At 54.4% G+C, this 27,577-nt stretch overlaps 2 protein-coding genes across 2 annotated transcripts; one reads left to right on the top strand and one right to left on the bottom strand.

Moving 5' to 3' along the window:
* Positions 1–1,452: 1,452 nt before the first annotated feature.
* On the top strand, positions 1,453–25,386 carry Erbb2 (erb-b2 receptor tyrosine kinase 2). The gene is made up of 27 exons (XM_052758421.1): positions 1,453–1,721; positions 8,085–8,236; positions 8,949–9,162; positions 10,360–10,494; positions 10,784–10,852; positions 11,023–11,138; positions 11,264–11,405; positions 12,945–13,064; positions 13,322–13,448; positions 14,853–14,926; positions 15,047–15,137; positions 15,320–15,519; positions 15,971–16,103; positions 16,189–16,279; positions 16,908–17,068; positions 19,750–19,797; positions 21,149–21,287; positions 21,374–21,496; positions 21,695–21,793; positions 22,016–22,201; positions 22,338–22,493; positions 22,616–22,691; positions 22,935–23,081; positions 23,481–23,578; positions 23,767–23,955; positions 24,180–24,432; positions 24,564–25,386. Exons 1-27 carry the CDS (start codon positions 1,649–1,651, stop codon positions 24,908–24,910), a joined length of 3,759 nt encoding a protein of 1,252 aa, XP_052614381.1. The 5' UTR covers positions 1,453–1,648; the 3' UTR covers positions 24,911–25,386.
* Positions 25,387–25,858: 472 nt separating this feature from the next.
* Mien1 (migration and invasion enhancer 1) lies at positions 25,859–27,143 on the bottom strand. The gene is made up of 4 exons (XM_052758586.1): positions 27,006–27,143; positions 26,796–26,893; positions 26,393–26,469; positions 25,859–26,308 (listed from the first exon to the last, which is right to left on the bottom strand). The coding sequence occupies exons 1-4, from the start codon at positions 27,092–27,094 to the stop codon at positions 26,225–26,227; spliced, it is 348 nt and encodes a 115-aa protein (XP_052614546.1). The 5' UTR covers positions 27,095–27,143; the 3' UTR covers positions 25,859–26,224.
* Between the last annotated feature and the right edge of the window lie 434 nt (positions 27,144–27,577).

Genomic DNA, 27,577 nt, shown 5'->3' with positions numbered 1-27,577 from the left:
CTCTTAGAGTACCTCAAATTGATCCCCACAAGCATCGAATCTGCCCCAGAACTGCTAAACCTGGGACTGTGTACTGAGCAGTTATTGTGTGTTATGCACCACACTTCTGAGTGCTTCTAGAATGTTTTCTCTTAGCCCTTGGCTCAGTATGCTAGATCTTACAGATTTGTAAACCAAGACCCAGAGATGGTTAGTCACTTGCCCAAGGTCACACAGCTAGTGTGTGATCAAGTGAAGATCTGAACTCACATCATCTCAATCCCAGAGTCCCATGTTCCCAGGCCCTAGTGTGGAAGTGCCTGCCTGGAACTGTGTTCAGGGATGACACCAGGTTATGAGAGAGGCCACTGTCCTTCATTTCTCACTCCCATCAGATGCCTCTTGGCCATCACAGGTGTGTTCTTGACTGGAGCATTCCAACTAACATCACCAGATTTAGCAAATAAAAAGTAATAGTATGTTCAATTTGAACTTCAGATAAACAACGGGTAATTTGTTAGTGTAAACATGTCTCCTGCAGGGTGTTCTTGGAATTTCCAACAAAAGGTACACGCCTTTCTGTCCTCTTCCTAACTGTCACCAGGCCTCAGGACTGGTGTCTCGGTACTTCAGGGGTAAAGTGGCAGGTGAAGGGGACGGGGACAGAGGAGACACAGAACGAACTATGTACTGGGGGAACTCATAAAGAAACAGGCATGGGGCTGGAGAGAAGGCTCAGCAGTTAAGAGCATGAGCTACTCTTGCAGAGGACTCAAGTTCAGTTCCCAGCACCAATGCACACAACTGCCTGGAACTCCAGCTTCAGGGGATTCCCACGCCCTCTTCTGACCTCGGTGGACGACTGCACTTATATGATCCCCTGCTGCGCCCCCGCCCCCGCAAACACACGCGAACATGCATAATTTGAAATAAAAATAAGCCTTAAAAAAGAAAAAAAAAAACTAAAAAGGAAGCAGGGGAAGCTGTTCTTCCAAGGACGAACGGGTCCCTCGATGTGACTGTCTCCTTCTAGTTCTGTGGAACCCTATCTGAGATCAGGCTGGAGATACCCAAAAGGATCGAATTGACATCCCAGAGCTTCCTGGAAGTCACCAATTAGACATAACACATCCTCTTCCCAGACTGTCGTTTTTACCTGAGGATGTGTCCGCAGACTCATTATTGGATATTAAGAGTGTGATGGAGTCAGATGCAAACGTCCCAGGAACGGTCAAGATAAAACCCGAGACTGCAAAGAGGGGTAAAGGGATGCTCTGCTTTTAGGAAATGGGTGAGAACTGCAGCCGGCTAGCCAGACGTCGGGGCGCAGGGCGCGACGCACCCAGGCCTGCGCCGGGAGGGAGAAAGTGAAGCTGAGCAGCCACTCCCAGCCTTGCTGGAATGCAGTTGGAGGGGTGGGGGGGGCGAGCCGGGAGCGCGCGGCTCCCAATCACGGGCGGCGGAGGAGGTGGAGGAGGAGGAGGGCTGCTCGAGGAAGTGCGGCGTGAAGTTGTGGAGCTGAGATTGCCCGCCGCTGGGGACCCAGAGCCCAGGAGCGCCCCTTCCCCGGCGGCCCCTTCCGGCGCCGCGCCTGTGCCTGCCCTCGCCGCGCCCCGCGCTCGCCGCCTGGTCCAGCCTGAGCCATGGGGCCGGAGCCGCAGTGAACACCATGGAGCTGGCGGCCTGGTGTCGCTGGGGGCTCCTCCTCGCCCTCCTGCCCCCCGGAGCCGCGGGCACCCAAGGTGGGTCTGGCATGGGGAGGGCGCGGGCCGCTGCGGCGGCGCCCACGGGCGGCTGGGACCCCGGGACTCCGTGAGCTCTACAACCGGGCGGTCCGGGGCGATGGGGCGATCCCGGCTGCCGGCGCCGCGGCCCGGAGGGGATCAGAGCAGCTGGGGATGGGGCAGTCACTCGGAAGACCGCACTAGAGGTCGGGACCGGCCTCCGATGGCCACACCGGAGCTTCCCGAGCTCAGGGGAGGCTCCGGGAACTCCTCGGGAAAGTTCTCTGAAGCCGGCCAGAAAGTTTCCCTCCGGAGGGTGTGTGGAGCGCTGTGCGTGCGTGCGCGTGTTTCCCCCCTTCCGAGCCCCCTCACGCTTTCTCAAAGCTCTTCCAGTTGGCAGCCTCCGCCTCCGGACTGGACTGGGCAAGATGCCTTCGGGGTCCCCTCTGCCCTGCCCCTCCCCCTCCCCACCCCCTCCGGCCCTTTTGGTTTAGTAACTTACTCCAGCTTCCTGCGGGGTCGCGGTGGAGGGGGCGGTGGGGAAAGTAGCCGGTCCTGTTGAGCAGGGAGGACCGAGTGGCGGGTCCGCGGCTGAGTTGCTTCTCGATGGTGTCTGGGGTTGGGGGGGCACGGGGGTGGGGTGTAGGTATTTGTTTTGAACAAGTTTTTCCTTTTCTTTTTCTTCCTCCTCCCCCCCCCCCGCCCATACTGGGGATGGAACACCCCCTACCGCACCCGCATACCCCGATCTCGGGCGTGCTCGGCAATCGCTCTGCCACGGGGCTGCACTCCTCACGGTTTTGTTTTGAACAAATTTTCTTAGAGCCAGCTTAAGTAGTGTGTGCTTTAGGACTCGGGGAAAGCTCGGATCTTGAAGGGTGATCGTGTGTTTCCCGGCTTTCATTTAGTAAAGTGGGAAGGGTTCCTGGGCATTTGAGGGGAAGGCATCGGAAAGTAAGGTCAGCTAGGGGTAGACAGAGAGCAGGGTTGTTCTCTTGCCTCTGTCTTCGTGTTGGGGGCTGGGAGGGGTGACCCGGCAGTGTGTATACTAACCCATATGTCCATTTCTACCATAAGCGTAAAAGCTGATCTACACTCCGTGTGGGTCTGCTGTGCCAGGCTCCGTGGGTGGTGGGTGTTTCGCATGCATTCCTTCTTCGGTACTAAGAACAACTCCACAGTAGAAATACTAGTAGCCTTGTCCCAGGGTGAAAACATGGGCTGGAGAAACCATCGGATAAGTGGTGGACCCCAGGCAGTGTGACTCCCAGCCACATATTGGAAATCGTAGTATGCATCTACCTGGAACAGTAGGAAGGGGTCCTGCTTCCTGAGTCAGTACACTGTAGGGAAGACACAGAAAGCAGTTTCTGGGAGCAGTAGATGTTCTCCAGAGACCAGGGAACCTAGGGGTATTATCTGTGTGTCCCCCAGAGTCCTCATCAGTACACTGCTATGCTTTCTGTGGGGTACCCCTGTATGTCTGAGGAGTTTATGATGGTTGTACGTTTGTGTGTGGGGCTTTGTGTTGCCAAACAGCAATCTCTCTGCTGACTTGGGGACAGAAGATGAACTCTGCCCTCTCCAGGAACTCCCTCAAGGTACTAGGCTATAATCTGCTGTAAACAGTGGGAGATGCCCCTTGCCTTGCTGCAGATGAGGGCTCCTTTCAGTTTCTCAGGAGGGCATCCTTTCCTTTGGACTTTCTGTTGAGAAAAGTGAGGCCAGGCCCTTCCTGAGTCTGGGAGTGGAGTTGGCCAGGAGAGGCCTTGTGCTGTAGTGTGGGAACCTGAGGGGTCAGTTCTCCAGATGGGGTGGGGGTGCTGCCGAGTCTCAACCCTCCAGGTGCTGGGTGCAGAGGGACAAGACAGTTTGTCTGGCCAGGAATGGTTAAGAAGACAGAGCACCATCCAGCTGCCCTTAGCTCCAGATTACACCCCAGGACTGGCGTAGGGCAGGTGTGAGGGGAAGGAGATCTGAGGAAGGCCCAGACGGTCAAGGTGTTGCTGGGATCCTCAGGGCTCTAGGTTTTGTGACAGGCCATGAACACATTCTTAACCTTGCAGGGCTCGTTTGTATTTTAATTCTAGTGTGGTTCTGTCCAAACCCCTCCCTCTTTTTGCTATAGGGGAGTAATAGATTCCTCTTGCAGAGGACATAGGCTCCATTCCCAGCACCCACACAAGCTCACAGCCTCATAACTCTAGTTCTAGGAGACCTGATGCCTAATTTTGACCTCCACAGGTACCGGGCACGTGTGTAGTATACACATAAGGGCAGGCTCATACACATCAAATAAAATAAACCCTAACAAGAAAAAGAAAAAAAAATATATATATATATTTCATGTCAGAGCCCAATGGAAAGACTTTCTCTTTTTTTCTGGTCTGTAATTGCCCAGCTCCTGCTGTGTGCCTCTCTCTCACCTTTTAAAAACTTCTGTGTGTTTCCTACACGGCAGATTCCCTTTCGCAGATGGCTTTGCTCTCTCTCTCTCTGCACTGTCCTGTGAAGTGTGTGTACAGATGAAAAAAACAAACCTCATAGAAATGAAGAGACTTACCAGGGGCATTAAGAGGTGATCGGAGTTTTAGTCATCGGCTAGGAATGGGTTAGAAAGCCTTGGGGCAGCCAGGCAGTCACCAGGGGAAGAAGTGCTAGGCTGTTCCTCAGCATGGCCTTCCCGGCCCCTGACCCATGCCGAGATGGGGGCGGAGATCCCTTCTTTCCTGTCCAGCCCATGCTAGTTTTGCTCTTGGGCCCTCAGCAGTGCCAGGGATGCAGGGCAGGAAAGTGCAGAGACCACCAGGACACACAGGCCCATGGGAATGTAGGCAGATAAAGTGGACACATGAGCTCGTGGAAGCTGGGCTGGAAGGAGGGCCCAGGGAAGGTGTGCTTGTGCTTGGGTAAATGAATGGGCAGGAAGGACCCCTTTCCTGTCCCCAACCGGTGGAGAGCTCCTCTGGTCTCCTGGAGTGAGACCTTCTGTTATGTGCTGGGCCACCACCAGTCAGGCAGAGGCTATCCAGTGGACCGGTATTCTCAACAGTGATAGTGGGTGAGTCGTTGAAACCGATGTTTGGGTTGCTGCGGGTCTGTTTACAAAGCTTGCTTATGTTTGCAGACTGCGTGTGTCTCTCTTCCTCCTCTTTAACTCTCAGGGCCCCCTGAAGGGAGTAAGAGTTGTTACCGCTTGTTGAGGTCAGTAAATATTCGCCGAGGGGCCAGCTAAGTCACAGTCACTGTTGGCTTTAGAGATTAGAGTTTGATTTCGCTTCTGCCCTGGAGGGCTGAGCATATATATATATATATGCTCCCAGTGGCCCAAGAGTAGCTGAGCTAGGGTTCTGGACAAAAGGACCTGCACCCAGGCTCTGCTCTGACACCAGCGTCATAGAGCAGGTGTGTGTGGCAAGAGAGTCCTGGTGTCACTTGAGTGAGTGCTGGCCTCTGGCCTGGTTGGGGAGCTTTGGGGATATAGGTAGTTTCCTGGCAGTGTTTATGAAGACCGAAGGAAGTATTGGCTTTCATACTGTGAGTAAGGTAGCAGCTGGAGGCCCAGCATGCAGGAGGTCCTGGGTTCTATCCTCAACACTGCTGATGGAAGAAGGAGAAAGAAAGAACGCAGCTGGGACTGAGGACCAGTGGGAGACCAGAACCCGGATGAGAGCCCTAAGCTGGGGCTAAACCTTAGTTACCAGTGTCTAGCAGGAGGGACCCAAAGGGCCGTGGCCAGCTCTGAGCTGAGGGATGGATACTTGTCATTTTCAGTTCGGAGGCTCTTGACTAGAGCCATTCCCACATTCCTTGATTCAGTCAGTCAGTAGATACTTGTCCAGCACTCACTATGAACCCTGCCTGGCCTTGCTCTGGGGTGGTCTTGCTTCATACTGCTTTTGTCTCCAAGAGTTGGAAGATGGGGCTTCAGAAGGGCACCTGTTTTGGAGGCAGAGAGCATCCCTGTGTAGAATTAGAGTCTTTTTGCCCCACCCTGAAATTCATGGGACAGGATGGTTATGGGGACCGTGGTCAGCTGATGGGGTAAGCCTGGTAAAGAGGGGGGTGTGGGAGGGAGGCAGAGACTTGGAAAGGATCCAGAGGCTTTCCTGGCTGTATGTCAGCGTGGTGTGTGTGTGTGTGTGTGGGGGGGGGGTCAACTGGCAGCTCCCAGCTCCCCTGGAGGAGGTCTCAGGGTACCAATTTTCCCACCTGTCTGCAAACACTTTAAGACTCTTACTCAAACCGACCACAAATCAGATAAACAAACTGGCTAGTGGGGTGTGGCTGCCACTCTTGCTGACCTTCTGCCCGGCCCAGCCACCCTGCCCTGCCTGCGCCAGTGTGTTTGTTGGTCACACTGGAGAATAAGTGTGTTTTTATGCTTTTGGGGGTGTGTGGCATTGTTATTTGTGTGTGCGCTGAGGTTTAATGGAGGGAACAGGGAGTCTGAGGCAGACCTGGATTCATACCCCACTTCTCTTGCTCTCTTGCTGTCTTTTTGCTGTTGTTTTGGTTGTTTTTTTGGTATTGTGGTGCTGGCATTGGAACTCCGGCCTTGTGCATGCTCTGCAATGATATACCACTGAACCTGTTTTATGATCTGGGGAAGGATCCGTTTTCCTTCCGAGTAAAACAGAGGCAGTAGCCTCAGCCTTTGAAGTATACAGTAGGTACTCAGCTCGGTTACCATGGCGATTGCTATTGTTGTTTTCCTTTTGCTGGGCTGCCACAGGGGGTGGGCCCCTACTCCATCTCTGCCATCCCTGGCCTGGGCTCTGGGGCCTAGGGACAGCTGTGCATATAAGCAGCTGAGGCCGCGATGCTGGGGGATGTCCTGGCAGCAGCGTGTTATTTTGGGCCTGGCTGCCACCCCTTGCTCCTGTTTCTTTTGGGAGACTTGGGAGGGGGGGGGTGAGAGAGAAGAGGGAGGGTGGGATACAAGTGGGTGCGGTATAGGGTGAGTAGGCCTGATTGTCTCCCCTCCATTGAGGAGATGAGCCTTTGGGTTCTATTTCTGTTCCTTTCCCTCCTCACTCCTTGCTTCCTTCCCTATCTGCCCAGAGGGGCGAGAAGAGACCTCTGTCAATGTTCCTAAAAGGCCATCATCAGCTTGAGGCCTTTGAAGGCAGCCTGGGAGCTCAGGAACTTGCCCCCAAGCCCTCCCCAGATCCAGAGGCGGGAAGATAACTAGGAGCTGGCTTTAGGCTCCAGTAGCTGGTACAGCAGGGCTCCTGAAGACTGATCTCAGAGCTGCTGGTCTCTTGAATCTGCACACAGTCACTGAAAGGTGGAGCGGTAACCAATGGGGATTCTCAGCAGCTCAGGCACCCGTGGGCCTGTGTAGGTGAGGGCAACACCTCCACCCGCCTTCCCCCCAACCTCCTGGGCAAGATGCACAGGTGATTCATCTTCTCACCCGAGCAGAAAAACAAGTTCAACTGGACATTTTAATCTCTTTCTTGCTGGTAGGCTTGGTGCCAGCTGCTACCTGGAGCCCCTAGCTGGGGGGCAGCTTCTCCTGTTGGGGGCCTTAGTGGGAATATCTGGTCTCCAGAAAACCAGCCTGAGGGTCAGGTTGGCAAGGGGATGGTAGTGCATCTCGGGACCCCTTTGGCTGATAGTTGGCACCGGGCAGGTACACAGAGCTGACGTAGTGCCCTGGTGGCAGGAGTTTCGTGGCATAGCTTCTGCCAGCTGCTTCTGGAGTCTTGCCCCAGGAGGTGGTGAGGGTGAGAGCCAGTGTAGGAACCTGCAGAGTGTGCCTCACCCTGGGCAGGATCTGCAGCCCAGTCTCCTAGCTGGGGTCCCAGGCTTTTCTTCTCCCTGTGGATGTGTTCCAGGGAGCTCTGCAATGTTGACCAGGCCCCGGACTCCCCTTATGTCCAGCAGTGACTCCTTGCCCATGTTTTGGGTAGTACTGTGGGGCAGTTGTCCCAAGTGGGGAAGTTGACATGTGGGTGTTGGAATGGCAGGAGGAGAATGCCCTGAGTTGGTTTGCCTGGGAGACAGATGGGGGTACCCAGAGGGGTCTGATTCATCATCGCCTTTCTCTGGGGATTTTTCACCCTCAGTTCTGGGACAAAGGGAGGCTTTCTTCCCCTGCTGAAACCCTGTATGGGTGGTAAGCCCTAAAGGGCTGACACATTGGGGCCCCTCTGGATGCTCAAGGTGGCCTGGCTGCAAGGGGGCCTTTCCCCCAAACACGAGGGCATTCTTCTGCCCTGGACCCTGTGGATGCAGAGGCGTGGGAGGGAAGGCTGTCAGCCATGCATTCTCCCTGTCTGAGATGACATGACTCCAGGGAGTGAGTGTGGAGGAGGTGACTAGATCGGAGAAGGTCATGAGCTGCGTCCTGACCCACATCCTCCCTTCCACCAGTGTGCACCGGCACAGACATGAAGTTGCGCTTCCCTGCCAGTCCCGAGACCCACCTGGACATGCTCCGCCACCTCTACGAGGGCTGTCAAGTGGTTCAGGGTAACCTGGAGCTTACCTACCTGCCTGCCAATGCCAGCCTCTCATTCCTGCAGGTGAGACCTGGTCCTGATGAGCCCCCTGATTAGAGGTGTGTGAGGAAGGAGGTGCCTCTTCCCTCTGTTACCCTGGTTCCTCAAACAGGAGTGCCTTTGATAACTATGTAAAACCCAGTTGACTCCCTCTGCCGTGACTGGCCCAACTGTCCCCATCACTATTCCTTTAGGGGTATAAATTCTAGGTGAATGTGGTCTAGACCTTTAACTTCTCCAGGCCTCAGTTTCTCTATTTATATACCAGACTGACAGACATCCTGGCCCACCATTGTGAAGAATGCCAGAGAAAATGTCTGAGGGAAGGTTATACATAGGAGGGAGAGGAGTCCAGCCTCCTGGATTGTTTCTCCAGGCCCTGGAGGGGGCTGCAAGGGACAGACACGGTCTGTTAAATCACAGACGCCATCTTACGCAGGCCCTACCTTTCAGAGATGAAGTTGAGATGTGCAGAGGGTGGGGCATGGGCTTGCAACTGCCAGAGTGCTCCTGTACTCTTTCTTATCAGTCCTGATCAACCAGACCAGAATCTGGTGAGGCCAGGTGGGGAGTAGCCTAGGACTCCATCTCGGGCATGAGGGGGCAGGATTGCTCAGTGGTCAGGGGGCCTCGCAGGACATAGCCCCAACCCTGGGTTACCCTCAGGCCTTGTGAGGTGCAGGCGCTTCTCAAGCCCAGACATGCTTCACCCTCCATCCCTTTCCCTTCCCGCCAGGACATCCAGGAAGTTCAGGGATACATGCTCATCGCTCATAACCAGGTGAGGCACGTCCCACTGCAGAGGTTGCGCATCGTGAGAGGGACCCAGCTCTTTGAGGACAAGTATGCTCTGGCTGTGCTAAACAACCGAGATCCTTTGGATAATGCCACCACCGCCCCAGGCAGAACCCCAGAAGGGCTGCGGGAGCTGCAGCTTCGAAGTCTCACAGGTACCTCTGCCACCATTCCAAGCTTCTCCTGGGTCTTGGTTGCTGACTAGGGCCATTCTGGCTCCGGAGGGGCTCGGTGAGGGGTAGAAGGATGGTTCCCTCTGGCTGCGTGCAGGCCAGCCAAGCCTCCCTCTCTCTGCAACCCTATGAAGATTAGAAAAAGAGGGCCGCATGGTGGCTCAGTGGCAGAGCGCTTGGTTAGCATGTGCAAGGCCCCAGGTTTGATCCCCTCCTCTTCAGGAAGTTGCAGCTTGCATCAGATCCATGATTGAATCATTAGGGATCAGGCTGGGTTGTTTTTTTTTTCCCCCCTCCATCTTTGTCATGTCAAAGTCTGCAGTTAACAACCCGTGGAACTGCATGTGGCAGCCCTGACCTGACGGTGTCCCAACCAGGGTCCCAGGTGCTTTGCATGCTGGATCCCATTTCCGTCATGCTACAGTCCTGTAAGTCCTGCTACTAATCCATCAAGTGTTTTTGTTTTTAAGTTTTTTTTAATTTATTTTTATTTAATGTGCATTGGTGTTTTGCCATGGGTGTCGAGTCCGCTGGAACTGGAGTTACAGATAGGTGGTGAACTGCCATGTGGGTGCTGGGAATTGAACCTGGGTCCTCTGGAAGAGCAGTCAGTGCTCTTAACCTCTGAGCCGTCTCTCCAGACCTGTTTCTTTGTTTTTGTTGTGTTTATTTTGGTTTCCTGGTCTTGTTCTGATCCATGATCTCACTACATAGCCCACCCAGGCTGAACTTGACCCCGAAGCAGTCCTCCTGCCTCAGCTCCCTTAGTGCTGGGATCACAGGCATGCTGCCACCAGCCTTCTTCAGTGTTATTCTCACTCTGCAGATGAGAATCGAGGCATGCAGAGGATCAGTGGCTTGTCAAGGTTACACAGCCAGCCTGTGGTAACGTGGGGTTTCAGACTTTAGGGACTTTTTCCTTGTTCTGGTGCATGCTGAGTGTTTGCTCTGCCACTGAGCTATACCCCTGCCTCAGAGCCTCTCTGTTTACCCCCACACAGTGTGCACAGGGTGAGGGAAAAGGCAGCCGGGGAACTTCCCATCCATGTGAACATCCCCACTCTGCCGACCCAGTCCCCTCTTCCTAGTCCTGGGATATCCGTGTGTGGCTGCTCAGGGGGAAGGTAGGAGGCCCCAGGGAGGCCTGGAGGGAGCTCACTATGTTGCCTATCCCCACAGAGATCCTGAAGGGAGGAGTTTTGATCCAAGGGAACCCTCAGCTCTGCTACCAGGACACAGTTTTGTGGAAGGATGTCTTCCGCAAGAGTAATCAGCTGGCTCCTGTAGATGTAGACACCAACCGCTTCCGGGACTGTAAGCCATGTTCAGTGACAGCCCCCACCTGACCCAGACTGCCAACATACAGCCCATCTCAGCCACCCACCCTGCCCACTCCCCTTTCCTGTCCTGATGCTCTGTCTCCCCGCCTGGAGGCACGACCTCCACCTGTCCAGGGCTCTTTCCCTTGTGGGTCCCCCACTTACGGTGCATCTGCCCTTGGGCTCAGCTGACATGTCCCTGTCACCAGCATGCCACTCACCGTCACCGTCTCCTCTCACTGCCTCCCTCCCTCCCTTACTGTCTCCTTTCCTTCCTTCCTTAGGCCCACCCTGCGCCCCAGCCTGTAAAGACAATCACTGCTGGGGTGAGAGTCCTGAGGACTGTCAGATCTGTGAGTCTGAGGGAGACCTGGTGTCTGGAGGTGGGGCTGGGGCAGGGGGACAGCTGGGAGTGGTGGGGGGACCGATTTAGGAGAAGAAGTCTCCCAGAACGTAATGCCATGCTCTTGAGGGTCTGGCGCCCAGACCCCACTGGACCCTCCCCCTGTCCTCTTGTCCCCAGTGACTGGCACCATCTGTACCAGCGGCTGTGCCCGATGCAAGGGCCAGCTGCCCACTGACTGCTGCCACGAGCAGTGTGCTGCAGGTTGCACGGGCCCCAAGCATTCTGATTGCCTGGTATGTTCCGCTCACTCCTGTGCCCCTTGGGCCAACCCTCCAGGAAGCAAGGGGTGGGTATCTCTCCTGGCACTGCCCTGCTGCCATGGCCACACCAGTGACCACCCGCGGCCTGTCTCTGCCAGGCCTGCCTTCACTTCAACCACAGTGGCATCTGTGAGCTGCACTGCCCAGCCCTCGTCACCTACAACACAGACACCTTCGAGTCCATGCCCAACCCTGAGGGTCGTTACACCTTTGGTGCCAGCTGTGTGACCACCTGCCCCTGTGAGTGCTGGGTAGAGGAGCATCATTAATAACGCCTTGGCTAGGGAGGATGGCTTGCAGAAATGGGAGCGTGTTGTGAGTGTCATGTGCCTGTTGGAGGGCTGGTCATGACTCTCGAGTCCAGCCGCCTCGTTTTTCTTATTTTTATTTTTTTATTTATTTTTATTTTATGTGCGTGAGTGTTTTGCCTGCATGCATGTCTGTGCGCGTTGCCCGTGGAGGCCTGAAGAAGGAATCAGATCCCCTGGACCTGGTGGTCATGAGCCACCACGTGGGCGCTGAGAACTGAACCTGGGTCTTCTGCAAGAGCAGCCGGTTTCTTAGCTGCTGAGCCATCTCTCCAGGCCTTGCCTTTTCCTTTTTGTTTTGCTTTGTTCTAGACAGGTTCTATCTGTGTAGCCCTGGCTGTCCTGGAACTCACTTGGTAGCCCAGGCTGGCCTCGAACTCACAGAGAGCCTCCCGTCTCTGCCTCCCAAGTGCTGGGATTTAAAGGTGTGCGCCACCACGCCTGGCTCCCACCCCTACCCCTCTTAAAATCAGGATCTCATGTAGCTCAGGCTGGCTTGACCCGGAATTCATCACGTGGCCAAGAATGACACTGAGTTTCTGATCCTCCCGCCTTGCCCCTGCCAAGTGCTGGGATGACAAGTGTGTGCCACCACCCCTGGGTGTTTGCCTCATTCTGTTTAACAGACACGTAGCAGGCGGCAGCAAAAGAGCCCAGACTTGGGAACTAAAGTGCAGGACTTGAAACCTGCCCCCTATCATTTAATAATCTTAACTGCTTTCCCCTTGCTGTGCCTCAGTTTCCCCACCAGTATAATAGGGGCAGTCATAGTCCCATCCTAATACGTATATAATGTGTGAATGAATTAATATTTGTGACTCGTTTAGAACAATGCCCAATCTGTACTAATTAAATACTCTTTTAAATGCATGTCTTACTCTACAGTCTGCGTAGAGGAGGGCTTTGTGTGACAGTGACCCTAAATACTGATGGATACTTAGGGACTGGGCTTGGGCCTGGGGACCCTCTTTCCTTCCTCTCATGGGAGGTGGAGTGGGCCTTTAGGTGCTGGTCAGGGTGAGAGGACAAGGCGGGGAGCCAGATTGTTGGGTTCAAGTCCTGGTTCCTAGGTGGACATGGTGGCACAAGCCTGTCACCCTAACACTCAGAAGGTAGAGGTGGTGGGATCAGGAGTCCAGGTCATCCTCAGCGACCTAGCGAGTTTGAGGCCAGTTTGGGTTACATGTGACCATGCCTTAAAATAAAAATTTCTGGCTTTGTTACTTAGGAGCACAATGACGGGAATGATTTGCATAACTCCACGCTTTGATTTCCCTTTTTGCAAAATGTAAATAACAATGCTGTCGGAATAGGAGTGTTGTGAGGAGTAAATGATTGCCCTGAGTCAGTTGTACAGAGAGGAGCTCCAGGGACTGGTTGGTAGTGTTCCTCTTAGACCTGGGCATGGTGGCCTTGCTCAGGGTGGGCTGGGAGGCCAGGGGACAAAGATTTGCTTTCCCCATCTGTGCAGACAACTACCTGTCTACGGAAGTGGGGTCCTGCACTCTGGTCTGTCCCCTGAATAACCAAGAGGTGACGGCTGAGGATGGAACACAACGGTGTGAGAAATGCAGCAAGCCCTGCGCCCGAGGTACCCACCCCACGCCAAGACCAGCTGCAGTCCCTGACTGCCAGCCCAGCCTGGCCCACCCTGCCATTGCTCAGACCCCCGGGGTTCCACCGCTTCTCTCTCACTGTCTCTGCCTACCCTGCCCCTCTCCAAATCAGTCTCCTGAGTGTGTCTTGCCAGCGTAGGGAAGAGACCGTCACTTGAGGAGGGGATAGCGGACAGGTCTCCGGTATGCCGGGTGGTGCTGAGATGGCTCCTTTTACCACCCTTCCCTCCAGTGTGCTATGGTCTGGGCATGGAGCACCTGCGAGCAGCAAGGGCCATCACCAGTGCCAATATCCAGGAGTTCGCTGGCTGCAAGAAGATCTTCGGGAGCCTGGCATTTTTGCCAGAGAGCTTTGATGGGTAAGGGTACACGGTGGCCTGAGGTGGTGTTAGGAAAGACATGGTCCTGATGACCCAGGGGTAGCAGCAGTGTCTCTGAGGAATCCCCAGGTGGGAGACCAAGAATCCACAGGAGGCAGGTAGGAGGCCAGAAGGAGCCGGGGACGTGGAGTTGAAAGTTGCTTTTATAAATAGCTTTAGACATGGACATGTGTGGTGATCAAACCATCCAGATGAAGTTGTCTCCCATCCCAGAGGGAAAATTGTTCAAAGTTCTGTGTGTTCCTCTAGGCCTTCTGTGTGTTGGTGGACAGAGAGAGAGTGTCGGCTGGGGGCTGGTTTATTGAAACTGCCATGTACCCTTGCTTTGGGGAGTTGCTCATGGCAGTTTTTATTGAGCTGCCTCATTCTTTTATTTTTATTTTATGTGCATTGGTGTTTTGCCTGCATGTATGTCTGTGTGAGGGTATCAGAAGCCCTGGAACTGGAGTTATAGACAGGTGTGAGCTGCCATGTGGGTGCTGGGAATCGAACCTGGGTCCTCTGGAAGAGCAGCCAGTGCTTTTAAATGTTGAGCCATCTTTTCAGCGCCCAAGCTGCCCCATTCTTACAACAGCTAAAGAACAGGAGGGAGCCAAGACAGGCAACAGAGTCCAGACTGGGGTTTGAAACCTACTCGTCCCCCGTCACCCCGTGTGTGTGTGTGTGTGTGTGTGTGTGTGTGTGTGTGTGTGTGTGTGCGTGTCTGAAGGGCAGCCTCAAGTGTGACTCCTTAGGAGTCATCCACCTTGTTTTTCAAAATAGGACCCCTTACTGGCCCGGAGCTCACCAAAACAGGCTAGGCTGGCTGGCCAGGGTGTCCTCGGAACTGTCTTTACCTCCTAGCGTTGGGCTTGCAAGCTCGCCATCACACGTGGACTTTTTGACGTGGGTTCTGGGTATTGAACCCAGGTCCTCACACTTGTATGGCAACGTCCTACTGATTGGCTTCATTGCCTCCTCCTTTCTGTGCCTCAGTTCCCTCATGTGTAAAATGAGGACCATCGTAGCTCTACCCTCGAGGTGGTTATAAAGTCTGGAAGAGTTAATATTTGGGACACTCTTAGAACAGGGCTTGACAGATACCGAGCGCTCTCTGTGTTTGTATTTTAGAGCCTGCGGAGGGCAGCGCTTAGTGTAGCAGCACCCCTGTTCACTAATGGCTACTCGGGTCATTTTCAGATTCCTCTCCTACAAACAGTTCAGCTTGTTTATGCCTCTGGCAGTCAGTGTCTCTGTCAGTCGGTCACACTTCTGCAAATGAGACTCTAGATCAAAGGGCACAAATGTTGCTCTGCACTGAGGGTGGAGAGCGGTGTGTCAAGGCCTTCTGGGGCTCCTGACCTCCATCCTCCTGCTCTACTGATTGCTCTCTGATCCTTCCAGGGACCCTGCCTCCGGCATTGCCCCCCTGAAGCCTGAGCAGCTTCAGGTGTTTGAAACCCTGGAGGAGATCACAGGTGGGCTCTGTCTTTCTGTGTTCTGCTCCAGGGGTGGGGGTGGGGGGTGCGGGGAGGCGGGAGGGGGCGGGCAGGAGGGCTGGACCTTTCTGCATACCCAGCCCCCTCCTCTGCCGGCAGGTTACCTATACATTTCAGCATGGCCAGACAGCCTCCATGACCTCAGCGTCTTCCAGAACCTTCGAGGCATTCGGGGACGAATTCTCCACGAGTAAGTGTGAGGGGAGGGAGCCTAGGAGGCACGAGTGCCCTGCTCCCCAGTGACACCACAGTAGCTTTTACATGAGTGTGCCGAGGGTTCTGAGGCAGGAGGAGGGTGAAAGTGGCCCCTGGCTGGCCGGGAATGGGCCCGGAGTAGGAATCCTCTTGCAACGGGAAACCCCGTTTCTACAGTGGTGCCTACTCGCTGACACTGCAAGGCCTGGGAATCCGCTGGCTGGGGCTGCGCTCTCTGCGGGAGCTGGGCAGCGGCCTGGCACTCATTCACCGCAACACCCACCTCTGCTTTGTACACACTGTGCCTTGGGACCAGCTCTTCCGGAACCCCCACCAGGCCCTGCTGCACAGTGGGAACCGGCCAGAGGAGGAATGTGGTAAGACAGGAAGCCTAGCACCGTGCGCACGGCGGGCCAGTACACAGAAGTGTCCATGGCCTCTGGCCCTGCAAACCTCCTGGGTTAGCCCTTTGTTGTTGTTTTGAGACAGGATCTCACTCTGTAGACCAGGCTGGCCTCGAACTCACAGAGATCCGCCTGCCTCTGCCTCCCGAGTGCTGGGATTAAAGGCGTGCGCCACCGCCGCCCGCTAGAGCCCTGTTCTTTACTTGCCCGTGATGGCTTGGCCTTTCGGCATGGCATCCAGCTGTGTCCTTCCATGCTGCCCAAATACCCATCCCTTCCCTGTTTCTTGAACCGCAGTCTTCTTCCTCTCCCTGAGTGTCCTAGCCTCCATCCTACCCTCCAGCCCAGAGCCGGGCTTGTAGCCTTTCGGCTAGACCCGAGCCTCTCCTAACACCTCTCTCTGCCGCGTTTCTCCTCACTGCAGGTCTCGAGGGCTCGGCCTGCTATCCACTGTGTGCCCATGGGCACTGCTGGGGGCCAGGACCCACCCAGTGTGTCAACTGCAGCCAGTTCCTTCGGGGCCAGGAGTGTGTGGAAGAGTGCCGAGTACGGAAGGGGTATGAGTGGCAGAGGAGTGGGTGGCTTGAGGGGCACACGGGGGGACACCTCCCAGACCCCTTACTATGCCCACCTCTCTCGCAGGCTCCCTAGGGAGTATGTGAGTGGCAAGCACTGTCTGCCATGCCACCCCGAGTGTCAGCCTCAAAACAGCACAGAGACCTGCATTGGATCGGTGAGGGGCTGGTGCAGGGGAGGAGGGCCCTCTGGGCCGGGGGGGGGGAGGGGCAAGCAGAAGGGTACCGAGGGGCTGGCAGGTTGCTGCAAGGTAGAATATTCCCAGAGAAGGCTCAGCTTAGACCGGGACAGCCGGAGGTGGGGAGGTCAGGGAGGCTGGAACGGGGGGGCTGCCCACATTGTGCTGTGGGTGGACCCCGAGCTACCTACCCCTTCCTGCTGGTGACACTGGAGCCCCGCAAACAGTCCCAAGGAGGCCTGTGTCCTTGGCTGCGGCTGTGCTGAGGGCCAAATCCGGGCCCTGTTTCCAACCTCGGTTTTCACTTCCATAATAGGAGAATGTTGTAAGAGTTCCTACCTGGCTGGGGTGTGGTGAGAATGAAATTAAATAGGGTTTGGCACCGTGCCCAAGCACGGAGAAAACTTTGTACATAATAGTTGTCACTTGTCACGCCTTAGAGAACGCACGTCCGTCTCTGGGTGCCTCCGTTTCCTTGTAAGGAGCAGGGATGTTTACCTCAGTGACGGGGAGGCAGTGTGGCTCATTGGTCAGGGACACGGGGCCTGACCCTTCTGCTGTAGGGATGGCTGTCCTAACTCCCCACGAACCCTTCCTGTCTGTGCAGGAGGCTGATCAGTGTACGGCCTGTGCCCACTACAAGGACTCACCCTTCTGTGTGGCTCGCTGCCCCAGTGGTGCGAAACCAGACCTCTCCTACATGCCCATCTGGAAGTACCCGGATGAGGAGGGCATATGCCAGCCGTGCCCCATCAACTGCACCCACTCGTGAGTGGAGGGAGTTTTTCCTGTAGAAAGGAGGGCTTTCGTGATAAGAACCTCCCTGGAGCTCTTATTGTGAAAAGGGGCTAAGTCCACCGTCATTCATATCGAGATGTAAATTTTATTTATTTATTTATTTTGTTTTTTTGAGACAGGGTTTCTCTTGTAAAACAGTCCTGGCTACTCTGGCACTCGCTTTGTAGACCAGGCTGGCCTTGAACTCACAGAGATCCGCCTCCCCTCTGCCTCCCAAGTGCTGGGATTAAAGATGTGTGCCACTGCTGCCTGGCTAAGATGTAATTTGTATATTTCTTTTCTAATTACAAAAATAACCCATCAGGGGCTGGAGAGGTGGTTCGGAGGTTGAGAGCACTTGCTTCACCTTCAGAGGACTGGAATTTGGTCCACCAGGAGACGCGTGGTTTCTATTCGCTCTAGCTGCAGGAGCTCTCGGGCTTTTTTCTGGCCTCTGCAGGTGCACACATATACTCAGACACACACAGCTATAGAAAATTAAAAATAACACATCGGGGGTTGGCACGATGGTTCGGTGGGCAGAGGCGCTTGCTCAAAAGCCTGATGATTTCAGTTAAGTCACCAGGGGAAACAGTCCAAGTCAGTCACAGGAGAATTGCCAGCAGTGTTCTTTTGTATCTCACACGGTAATTTACAATCTTAATGTGTTATTGTAAACATTTATTCTAATTACATTTGTGTGTGTGTGTGTGTGTGTGTGTGTGTGTGTGTGTGTGTGTGTGTGTGCTTGGCAGCACGCGTGTGCATAACAGGCATGTGGAAGTCAGAGACAGCCTCTGGGAGTCGGTTCTCTCCTCTGCCACGTGGGTCCCAGGGATTGAACACAGTCATCAGGCGTGGTTGCAAATGCCCTTCCTTCCCTGCTGAGCCGTCTTGCCAACCACCACCATGTGACCCTCCCTTCTTTTTTCCTAAAAACTACGTTATGTATGTGTAATGGTGTGTTTTAGTTAGGGTTTCTACTGCTGTGATAAACACCATGGTCAAAAGTAACTTGGGGGGGAAAAAGTTTATTAAACTTACACATCCACGTCACGGTCCATCCATCCACGGAAGTCAGGGCAGGACCTCCAGACAGGAATCTGGAGGCAGGAGCTGATGCAGAGGCCATGGAGGAGTGCTGCTTCCTGGCTTGATCCTCATGGACTACTCAGCCTGTCTTCTAACAGCACACTGGACCACCAGCCCGAAAGACACTGCCCACAGTGAGCTGTGCCCACCCATGTCAACCATCAGTCAAGAGCACGTAGCACAGGCTTGCCCACAGGCCAGTCTGGTGGGAGTATTTTTCAGTTGAGGTTCCCTCTTCCCAAATGACGATGGCTTACGTCAAGTTGCCATAAGAGCCAGTGCAGGTTTTTTTGTCTGTTTGTAGCTATGCACACTGTGTGTGCCCCTGGTGCCCGCGGACGCCAGAAGAGGCAGTCAGATTCCTTGGAACTTGAGTTACAGAGTATTGCGAGGCACCATGTAGGTGCTGGGAATCAAACCCAGGTCCTCTGGAAGATCATCGCTCCTGCCCTCGTTTATTTATTTGTTTTGTTTGTTTGTTTATGTATTTATTCATTCATTCGTTTACTTAAGGTTGGTTTTTTTTTTTGTTTTGTTTGTTTGTTTTTGAGACAGGGTTTCTCTGTTGTAGCCCTGGCTGTCCTGGAACTTGCTCTGTAGACCAGGCTGACCTCGAACTCACAGAGATCCTCTGTCTCTCAGTGTTTCAATTAAAGGCGTGCGCCGCCGCTGCCACCACCCGGCCTGCCCTCGTTTTTTTAAACCTTTTTTTTATGATTTATTTATTTTTACTTCATATGCATTGTTGTTTTGCCTGTATGTATGTCTGTGTGAGGGCATCGGATCCCCTGGAACTAGAGTTGTAGACAGTTATTAAGGGTGCTGGAAACTGAACCTGGTTCCTCTGGAAGAGTGGCCAGTGCTCTCAACCGCTGAGCCATCTCTCCAGCCCTCTGCCCTTCCCTCATTTCTTAATGTAATACAGCTCTTCTCTACATAGTCTGTGCTTTGCTTCTCACCCACTTTCTGCATCCTTTTCTGTAAGCACATCTCAGTCTACCCTCTACAAACTTCTCAGTTCGTAGCCTGTCACTCAGCACCAGCCCTGTTTGAGGGATATTGCTCTTGCTTGCCTATTTTTTTTTTAAACAGTTCATTACCATTCAGCTCCACATACAAAGGGGCATCTGTGTGCATGCCTTCTTGTGACCTGGTGTTGGCATGGCAGTGCCAATTGTTGGGGCAGAACTGTTGATATTTTATTGCTTGGTTGGTGGAGATAGATGCCAGGACCTTGTAGACCCTCCCTCACTAAGCTACAGCCCAGCCCCGTGCTGTTTAATAGGTCTTGCCAAACTCTCCTCTCCTGTGCTGTACATATACCCTGGGCCTCTTTCATGGAGGGAATACCTGATTTTTCAGCCTTGGTAGTGACCCCCTTCCTGCCCAGCACAGGAAGTTACAGGAATGTAGGGGAGGTAGGCTCCCACACTGAAGAAAGAATCTTCTTGTGGGCTGGCGCAGAGCAAATTGGTGACCTGGAGCCCAGTTTCTGCTTGTCACAATGGGGATAATAATCCTGCCACACCTGCCCCAAGAGGCTGTTCCCAGGGTTGAGGGTGGCTCTCTCTCTTTTACAGCTGTGTGGATCTGGATGAACGAGGCTGCCCAGCAGAGCAGAGAGCCAGGTAGGCCTGAGCCCCAGAGGTACCCCCGTTGCCCCTGACTCCTTCATTGGCCCTGGGTGGTCAGTAATCCAGAGAGGGATTTCCCAACATGTCGCATACACATGCCTCCCTCCTTAGCCTATTCTTCTATTGACTTGTGTTTTAACAAGTGGATGAGGACCTACTCAGGATGCTGTGGGGTAAGGGATGCTGGGAATGTGGTCAGTGTACCAAGAGCCTCCCTGGGGATGTTTCTCTAGGGACACAGGCCAGGTTCAAGCTCCTAGAACTGGGGATAAACTAAGCAGAGTACTGTGGTAGCATGCCGAGCCTCTGAGTATTCGAGCTGAGCAGCTGGAGGCTTCCAGGAGGGGGCGCTGTGGATCCTTTGCACTTAGGTAGAGGATCAGGCAAGTCTAGAGTAGCTAAGAGATCTATCTCTAGGGTGTGTGCTGTGAACCATAAAGCGCAGAGGGGTGAAAGTTGAGGCAGTGACGGCCAGATCTGGAGGGTAGAGTTCTTGTCCACTGGGCCATAGATTGTCAGAGCGGAGCGTTGGAAAGGAGAAAAGCAAGCTGGGGTATGCTCCAAAGAGCTGCTGTTTGTCCCTGAAGCAAACGTTCAAGACATGTTTGCTATATGGCAGGCCTTGTGCAGAGTGAGATGGGGTAGAAGGGAGCAAGGACGACAAGACTGTTTTCTGGCGGGGCCTGGTGGCACACACCTCTAACCCCAGCACTTGGAAGACTGAGGCACATTGCATATAAGTGCAAAGCCGGCCTGGACTACATAGTCACAAAAATAAGTGAATCAGCAAATAAAAGGTCTGGTGACTATCGAGGGTCCCTGTGTGCCCTAAGATGAACTGAATCATAAAAAGATGATATATCATGGAGAAGTAGATGGAAATGGATATCTTAGGTGCAACAGCTGCAAGGAATGGGAAACCATGGCTCCTTGGAGAAAGCTTAGACTAGTACCCGAGAGCCTTGGGTGCACATTCCTGGACTCCATTTCAAGTGTGGCAGAATCCCTGGGGTGAGCACAGTGCAGATCAACAAGGTCTCTGTTGGATTTTTTTTCCCATGAAGTTGTTGGTTGTTGTTTTTTTTTTTTTTTGGTTGTTGTTGTTGTTGTTTTTCTCTGTATAGTCTTGGCTGTCCTGAATCTCGCTCTGTAGACCAGGCTGACCTTAAACTCACGGAGATCCTCGTGCCTCTGCCTCCCGAGTGCTGGGATTAAAGGCATGCGTCACCTTGCCCAACTTCCCATGATGTTTTTGAGCCAAGGCACATTCCTGTCCCTCCATAGGGTCTCTCCAAATTTCCTCCCTAGACTAGTCCTCATCTCTGACTCTGGGCTCTGTTTTCAGCCCGGCGACATCCATCATCGCGACTGTGGTGGGCATCCTGTTGTTCCTGGTCATAGGGGTGGTTGTCGGGATCCTGATCAAGAGAAGGCGGCAGAAGATCCGGAAGTACACAATGCGGAGGCTGCTGCAGGAAACTGAGGTGAGGTGGGGTGAGGGCCTCCTGTTGCCCCCACCCCCACCATCTGCGGCTTGCTTGGCACTCACCCTGACACCCTCTCACTTCAGCTAGTGGAACCACTGACGCCTAGTGGAGCCATGCCCAACCAGGCTCAGATGCGGATCCTGAAAGAGACCGAGCTAAGGAAAGTGAAGGTGCTGGGATCGGGAGCTTTCGGCACCGTCTACAAGGTCAGGAGGGCCCAGGCTCTGGCATGGCTGTGTCTGGAGGGGGGCGGTGTCTGGAGGGGGGCTGTGTCTGGAGGGGCGTGGTCAAGAGAGAGGAATGGGCCAAGCTGGAGCGTGGGGAAGGCTACTCCTCAATGGCTTCTTGGGGACCAGCTGGATCTGGACCACAGGCCTGATTCAAGTCCTTTTCTTTCTGCTCAGGGCATCTGGATCCCAGATGGAGAGAACGTGAAAATCCCAGTGGCCATCAAGGTGTTGAGGGAGAACACATCCCCAAAAGCTAACAAAGAAATCCTAGATGTAAGCCCCTTCACCCTCTCCCTTGGGACTTGTGAGAAGCCCCCTAGCTGTAGATCTGGGCCGCTTTCTCTTCTGTAGGGTTTGAGATGGAGCCCGTAAACCTTGACTCACAATCTTCCCGGTCTGCAGGCCCTGCAGGGATGGGGGAGGGTCTCTAGGAGGGGAGTATGGTGGGTGGGAGTAGGTGGTTTCCTGTCCCCCTCAGTGTACCCTTGCCTGCAGGAAGCGTATGTGATGGCTGGTGTGGGTTCTCCATATGTGTCCCGCCTCCTGGGCATCTGCCTGACATCCACAGTGCAGCTGGTGACGCAGCTTATGCCCTATGGCTGCCTTCTGGACCATGTCCGAGAACACCGAGGTCGCCTGGGCTCCCAGGATCTGCTCAACTGGTGTGTTCAGATTGCCAAGGTATGTGCTTGGGGGCTTCTGACTCTGCAGGTCCTTTGGATGCAAATCCCTGTCTTCATGTGGGGCCAGGATGGGATGGGCAGTGTCAGTAAAGTGAGATCCAGACTCAGGTTCCACACCGACGTCCATTTCTCAGGGGATGAACTACCTGGAGGAAGTACGGCTTGTGCACAGGGACCTGGCTGCCCGGAATGTGCTGGTCAAGAGTCCCAACCATGTCAAGATTACAGACTTTGGGCTGGCTCGGCTGCTGGACATTGATGAGACAGAGTACCATGCAGATGGGGGCAAGGTTGGAGGAAGGATGGCTGGGGTGGGGTGGGGTGGGGTGGGGGTCTCTGACCATTGGGAGAACTTTGAGAAGGGTCACCTCCCTACCACATCCATTCAGGACCTTTTGCTCTGCATTCCCAGGTACCCATCAAGTGGATGGCATTGGAATCCATTCTTAGACGGCGGTTCACCCATCAGAGTGACGTGTGGAGCTACGGTGTGTGGAGGTGGTGATAGGGAGGGCTGGATGAGTAGCCATGGCAGGGTGGGATACAGGTAGAAGAATGAGGGTGGGGATGGAGGAGAGGAGGAGGAGGAGGACTGTTGATGTCCACCCTGTGGGGGGTCTGTGCCACCTGGGGTGTGAGGAGGCCCAGTAGATCCTACCTCTTGGCAGAACCTCTCCCTTGGTACACCTAAGCTTCCTGTTTCCCTCACTCCTGATGCCTGTCTGTCCTAGGTGTGACTGTGTGGGAGCTGATGACATTTGGGGCCAAACCTTACGATGGGATCCCAGCCCGGGAGATCCCTGACTTGCTGGAGAAAGGAGAGCGCTTGCCTCAGCCTCCAATCTGCACTATCGATGTCTACATGATTATGGTCAAATGTGCGTGGTGGGCGGGGCTGAACCTCAGGTGTGGAGGAAGGGTGGTCTGACCTGTGTGTGGGTACTTATCCGCTGCGGGAGGAAGAGTGAGATGTGAATGGGCTCAGGTGTCCTTGAAGGAGCCTCAGAAGGTGCTTCATCCCATTCACAGTAGAAGGTCTAGCTGCTCGAGAGGACAGCTGTTGAGAGGAGAGATGCCGGTTTATAGGGGGAAAGTAGGAGAGGTGCTCCAGGGTTCTGGCTCAAGATCCCAGAATCCACCTGTGCTTTCCCGCCACGTGAGGACTTTGGGCTGAGCCAGGGTTGTCGAGGCCAGACTCACAGGGAGCAGGAAAGGGCCGGGTAGCTGTTCCTCAGCCTGGCCCTGGGACAAGGATGCTGAGCTCTCTCCTGCCCTAGGTTGGATGATAGATTCTGAATGTCGCCCAAGATTCCGGGAGTTGGTATCAGAATTCTCCCGCATGGCAAGGGACCCCCAGCGCTTTGTAGTCATCCAGGTACTGGGCCTTCCCACCCCATCCCCACCCAACAGTACCCTCCCCTCCTGCAGAGAGCGGGAAAGGGAAGGGATCCCTGGATGCCAAGTCCCCAAGTCCCCACCTCTAGTCCAAGCTTGGTGAACCTTTCTGGGGACCTAGACGCTAAGCTGGGGAAGGGCTGTCACTTATGTCTTCTTCCTCCCTAGAATGAGGACTTGGGCCCATCCAGCCCCTTGGACAGTACCTTCTACCGTTCACTGCTGGAGGATGATGACATGGGGGACCTGGTAGATGCTGAAGAGTATCTGGTCCCCCAGCAGGGATTCTTCTGTCCAGATCCTGCCCCAGGCACTGGGAGCACGGCCCACCGTAGACACCGCAGCTCATCTACCAGGGTCAGTGCCCATCAGAACAGAAGCTATCAGGGTCCCTTCCCCCCCCACATATTCACATTGCCTTAAGATTCCATTACCATTACTGCTTTCCAACCCTTGGGACTCCATTCTCTCCCTCATGGCTCCAGGGTGACCTGTCTTTTTCCCAGGACCCTGTCATTCCCTGCCAAGGTCCCCCTCCCAGACCTTTGAGTAACCTCCATCATGACCCTCTCTTACCCCAGAGTGGAGGTGGCGAGCTGACACTGGCCCTGGAGCCCGCAGAAGAAGAGCCCCCCAGGTCTCCACTGGCTCCCTCAGAAGGGGCTGGCTCTGATGTGTTTGATGGTGAACTGGGAGTGGGGGTAAACAAAGGGTTGCAGAACATCTCTCCACATGACCTCAGCCCTCTACAGCGGTACAGCGAGGACCCCACATTACCCCTGCCTGCGGAGACTGATGGTTATGTTGCACCTGTGGCCTGCAGCCCCCAGCCCGGTATGGAATCCAGGCCTGAGAGATTGGGAAGAGGGGAGCTGGGGACCCTCAGGCCACACTCGCTGAGGGGCAGCGGTGGGGCAGGGACATCTTGGTTCCTTTTCATTTACAGCTCCTCTTCTCCCCTGCAGAATATGTGAACCAGCCAGAGGTTAGACCTCAACCTCCCTTGACCCCGGAGGGTCCTCTGCCTCCTGTCCGGCCTGCTGGAGCTATGCTAAAGACTCTCTCTCCTGGGAAGAACGGGGTTGTCAAAGACGTTTTTGCCTTTGGGGGTGCCGTGGAGAACCCTGAATACTTAGCACCCAGAGGGGGCACTGCCTCTCAGCCTCACCCTTCTCCTGCCTTTTGCCCAGCCTTTGACAACCTCTATTACTGGGACCAGAACCCTTCAGAGCGGGAGTCTCCACCAAGTAACTTTGAAGGGACCCCTACAGCGGAGAACCCGGAGTACTTGGGCCTGGATGTGCCAGTATGAGGCATGTCTGCAGAGGCCCTGTTCTGCCTTCCGGGTGAGGAGGCCTGGCTTGTGGTCTCCATCACTACAAAGCAGGGAGAGGTCCTCCGGCCACGTTCCATCCAGGGCAGTCTGCTATGCCAGGAACCCACTCTACGGACCCTCCCTTGCTGCTTGAATCCTGAGTGGTTGAGAGGGGCCGCCTGGCTGGAAGAGGTGGCCCACCGGACAGCCTCTGGATTCCAGACTCTGCCCTGACAGTCGGTAGGGTCCAGTGGATGTCACAGCCATGGCTCCTCCCCTGGCCTGCCTCTTGGTTCTACGGACTGAAGGAAGCTCAGCCTGGAAGGGAAGAGGCCCCAAGGGAATATCTTGGGGACAGGACAAGCCACTAGGACTGAGCCATGTGCATCCCGCGAGGTGCATCCAGACCAACCCTTGTACAGAGTGTATTTTGTTCTGTTTTTACCTTTGTTTTTTAAAAGATGAAATAAGGACACCGTGGGAGAGTGGCTGTTTTATAGAAGTTAGGGAGCGGCTTCTGTCTTTCTCCATTTGGAGTGAGATTTGTGTAATAGCTGGGCCCCAGCCTCTGTCTGGGAGTGGTTCTGGGCTAAGCCTTCCTGCTCACTTGACACACAGTTCTCCCTGGAGTGAGTGGGTATAGAGAGCTTCCAAAAGTTTGAGGTGGTTTGGTTTGGGGTTGGGGGATTCCTTTCTGAGGACCCTTTGGTGACAGGCTCATTCTCCACTGGATGCGCTCATTCGAAGGCTACTGCCAGAATGAGTTCCTCTCCTCCAAGGGGGAAAGTGGACTTGGGGAAGGGGCTGTCTGTGTGACTCCGTTTCCTTGCCTTAGAGACATGCATCTGTCCAGAAATGACCAACCCCAGGAGGTGCTAACAGGGCCAGACTGTCCTCCATGCTCCCCGCAGGCTGGACATAAACACACACCAGTTGGCACAAAGATTTGGAGCGCCAGTAGCTCTTTATTGCCAATAGCTGACATTGCCCAGGACTCGGGGGAAATGAGTTACAGCAACTGTGGCACCCGACAGGAATTGCCAAGCTGGGGAGAGGGCCGAGCTGCAGAGGGCACCGATCCTGGGAAAGGGGTGTGAGGTGGTAGTGGAAATATCCACAGAGAACATCTCTTTTCTGCCTCCAAGACCATAGAAATGTCTAGTCCCTCTTTGTGCCCAAAGGGGCAAAGTGGAGGTCAGGGTGTTAGCTACATGGAGATAAGTGAGGGGCAAAAGGCAGAGGGAGTTCCTAGGGGAACCGCAAGGAAACAAAGGTTTGAACCCCAGAACCACGCTTCCAAGAATCGTGTCGTCACAGGATGACGCAGGGAGGCCGGCTATTGGTGATCTTTTCTAAAGGTTCTCCGTTGCTGGCTCTTCGGATGGCCTCGATGAGCTAGGGGACAGAGACGTGGGCCGGTATTACGCATAGGAGAGGAGGGTGTGTCTCAGCCATCCTCTCAATGCTGCAGATACTCACATCTTTCTCATAAGGAAAACCCCCATTCTCCAGCTTGGAGAACACCAGCTGTCCATTGATCTCAATCTCAAAGGCCCCTGGTATGAAATAAACGCAAGAATGAGCCAAGAACGGGCAGAAGTCCAGGGAGGTCCTCGGCACTCCAGAGACTGTAAAGCAGGACTGTTCATGGTCTCCGCCTACACCACGTGTGACCCGGTTTTTAGATCCTTAAGCCATTCAGCCCAAGAACCCCCCATCACGCCATTAAGGGCTCCTTCGCTCCAAACCCACACCAGGCATTTTCACTATGTGCCAGACACTGCTAGGGGGGTTATATATAGTAGCCAGTGTCAGCTCTATAAGGTAGGAGAGCTGGGGTTTATAACACAGACTGACTCAGCAGGTGCTCTGCGGACCTCACCTGTCCCCCCGTGTCGCGACTCAATCTCGATGCCCGGATACTCCTCCTTCACGGCGCTCGCCAGCTCCAGGTAGGTCGCCTCGAAGCCGCAGGGTTCACTGGGGAGAAGAGACGTGGGGTGAGCTGGGGTTCCGGGGGGTGGGGCCTCCCGTGGGCCCACCCCCGTCTCGCCGGCGAACACTGGGCTCCTTTTCAGCCCGAGTGGCTCACCAGTACTCCACCACGATGTGGACTCCACTGCCTGCTTCTACCTCCCCGGGAGGGGGCACTACGGACACTTGTCCTGGCTCCCCACTCATTGCGGCCCGCTCCGCTGCAGGGCTGCTTCCGGGTGTGACGCCAGGCCAGGGTCACGTGAGGGGCGTGGCGGACCGCTCATTGCGTGTGGGCGCCCCCTGCAGTCACCAGCTACTACTACATCTTGATCCTGTACCGCGGCTGGAGAGCGAGTATCCTGGCCCCAATGGGCGAACCTGTCCAAACCCTCCCTGATCTGGGTTTTGAGAGCGCTGCATTTCTTCGGCACCCGTTGCTCACTGGACGTCATGGATTTGCTTAAATAACGAACTGCCTCTGATTGCAGAGCTCTTTTCCGTTTACAAAAGACAGAAAAAAAATGGGGCAAGCATCTGAGGATGGGGCTGAAGTAGCTGATGGTTTGATTATTGCTATTTCTCGATAGCATGATAACGACATTTGAAACCACCCCATAGTTACATGCTCGAGCTTTTTTTTTTAAACTTTTTAGAATAATTATGTATATATGTGAATGAATTTGTGCA

The sequence above is a fragment of the Peromyscus californicus genome, unplaced genomic scaffold (assembly GCF_007827085.1).
Source record: "Peromyscus californicus insignis strain IS unplaced genomic scaffold, ASM782708v3 Scaffold_3__1_contigs__length_106647218, whole genome shotgun sequence".
NCBI lineage: Eukaryota > Metazoa > Chordata > Mammalia > Rodentia > Cricetidae > Peromyscus > Peromyscus californicus.
The sequence above is the reverse complement of the archived record's forward strand: the minus strand, read 5'-3'. Positions and strand labels throughout refer to the sequence as shown.

Excerpts from the sequence above, each read along its gene's own strand:
- Erbb2 (XM_052758421.1), top strand. The coding sequence starts at position 1,649 with ATGGAGCTGGCGGCCTGGTGTCGCTGGGGGCTCCTCCTCGCCCTCCTG. Across the intron at positions 17,069-19,749 it reads CCCATCAACTGCACCCACTC|CTGTGTGGATCTGGATGAAC; the intron begins GTGAGTGGAGGG and ends TCTCTTTTACAG. Across the intron at positions 19,798-21,148 it reads CCAGCAGAGCAGAGAGCCAG|CCCGGCGACATCCATCATCG; the intron begins GTAGGCCTGAGC and ends CTCTGTTTTCAG.
- Mien1 (XM_052758586.1), bottom strand. The coding sequence starts at position 27,094 with ATGAGTGGGGAGCCAGGACAAGTGTCCGTAGTGCCCCCTCCCGGGGAG. Across the intron at positions 26,894-27,005 it reads CACATCGTGGTGGAGTACTG|TGAACCCTGCGGCTTCGAGG; the intron begins GTGAGCCACTCG and ends TCTTCTCCCCAG. Across the intron at positions 26,309-26,392 it reads GTTTTCCTTATGAGAAAGAT|CTCATCGAGGCCATCCGAAG; the intron begins GTGAGTATCTGC and ends TCTGTCCCCTAG.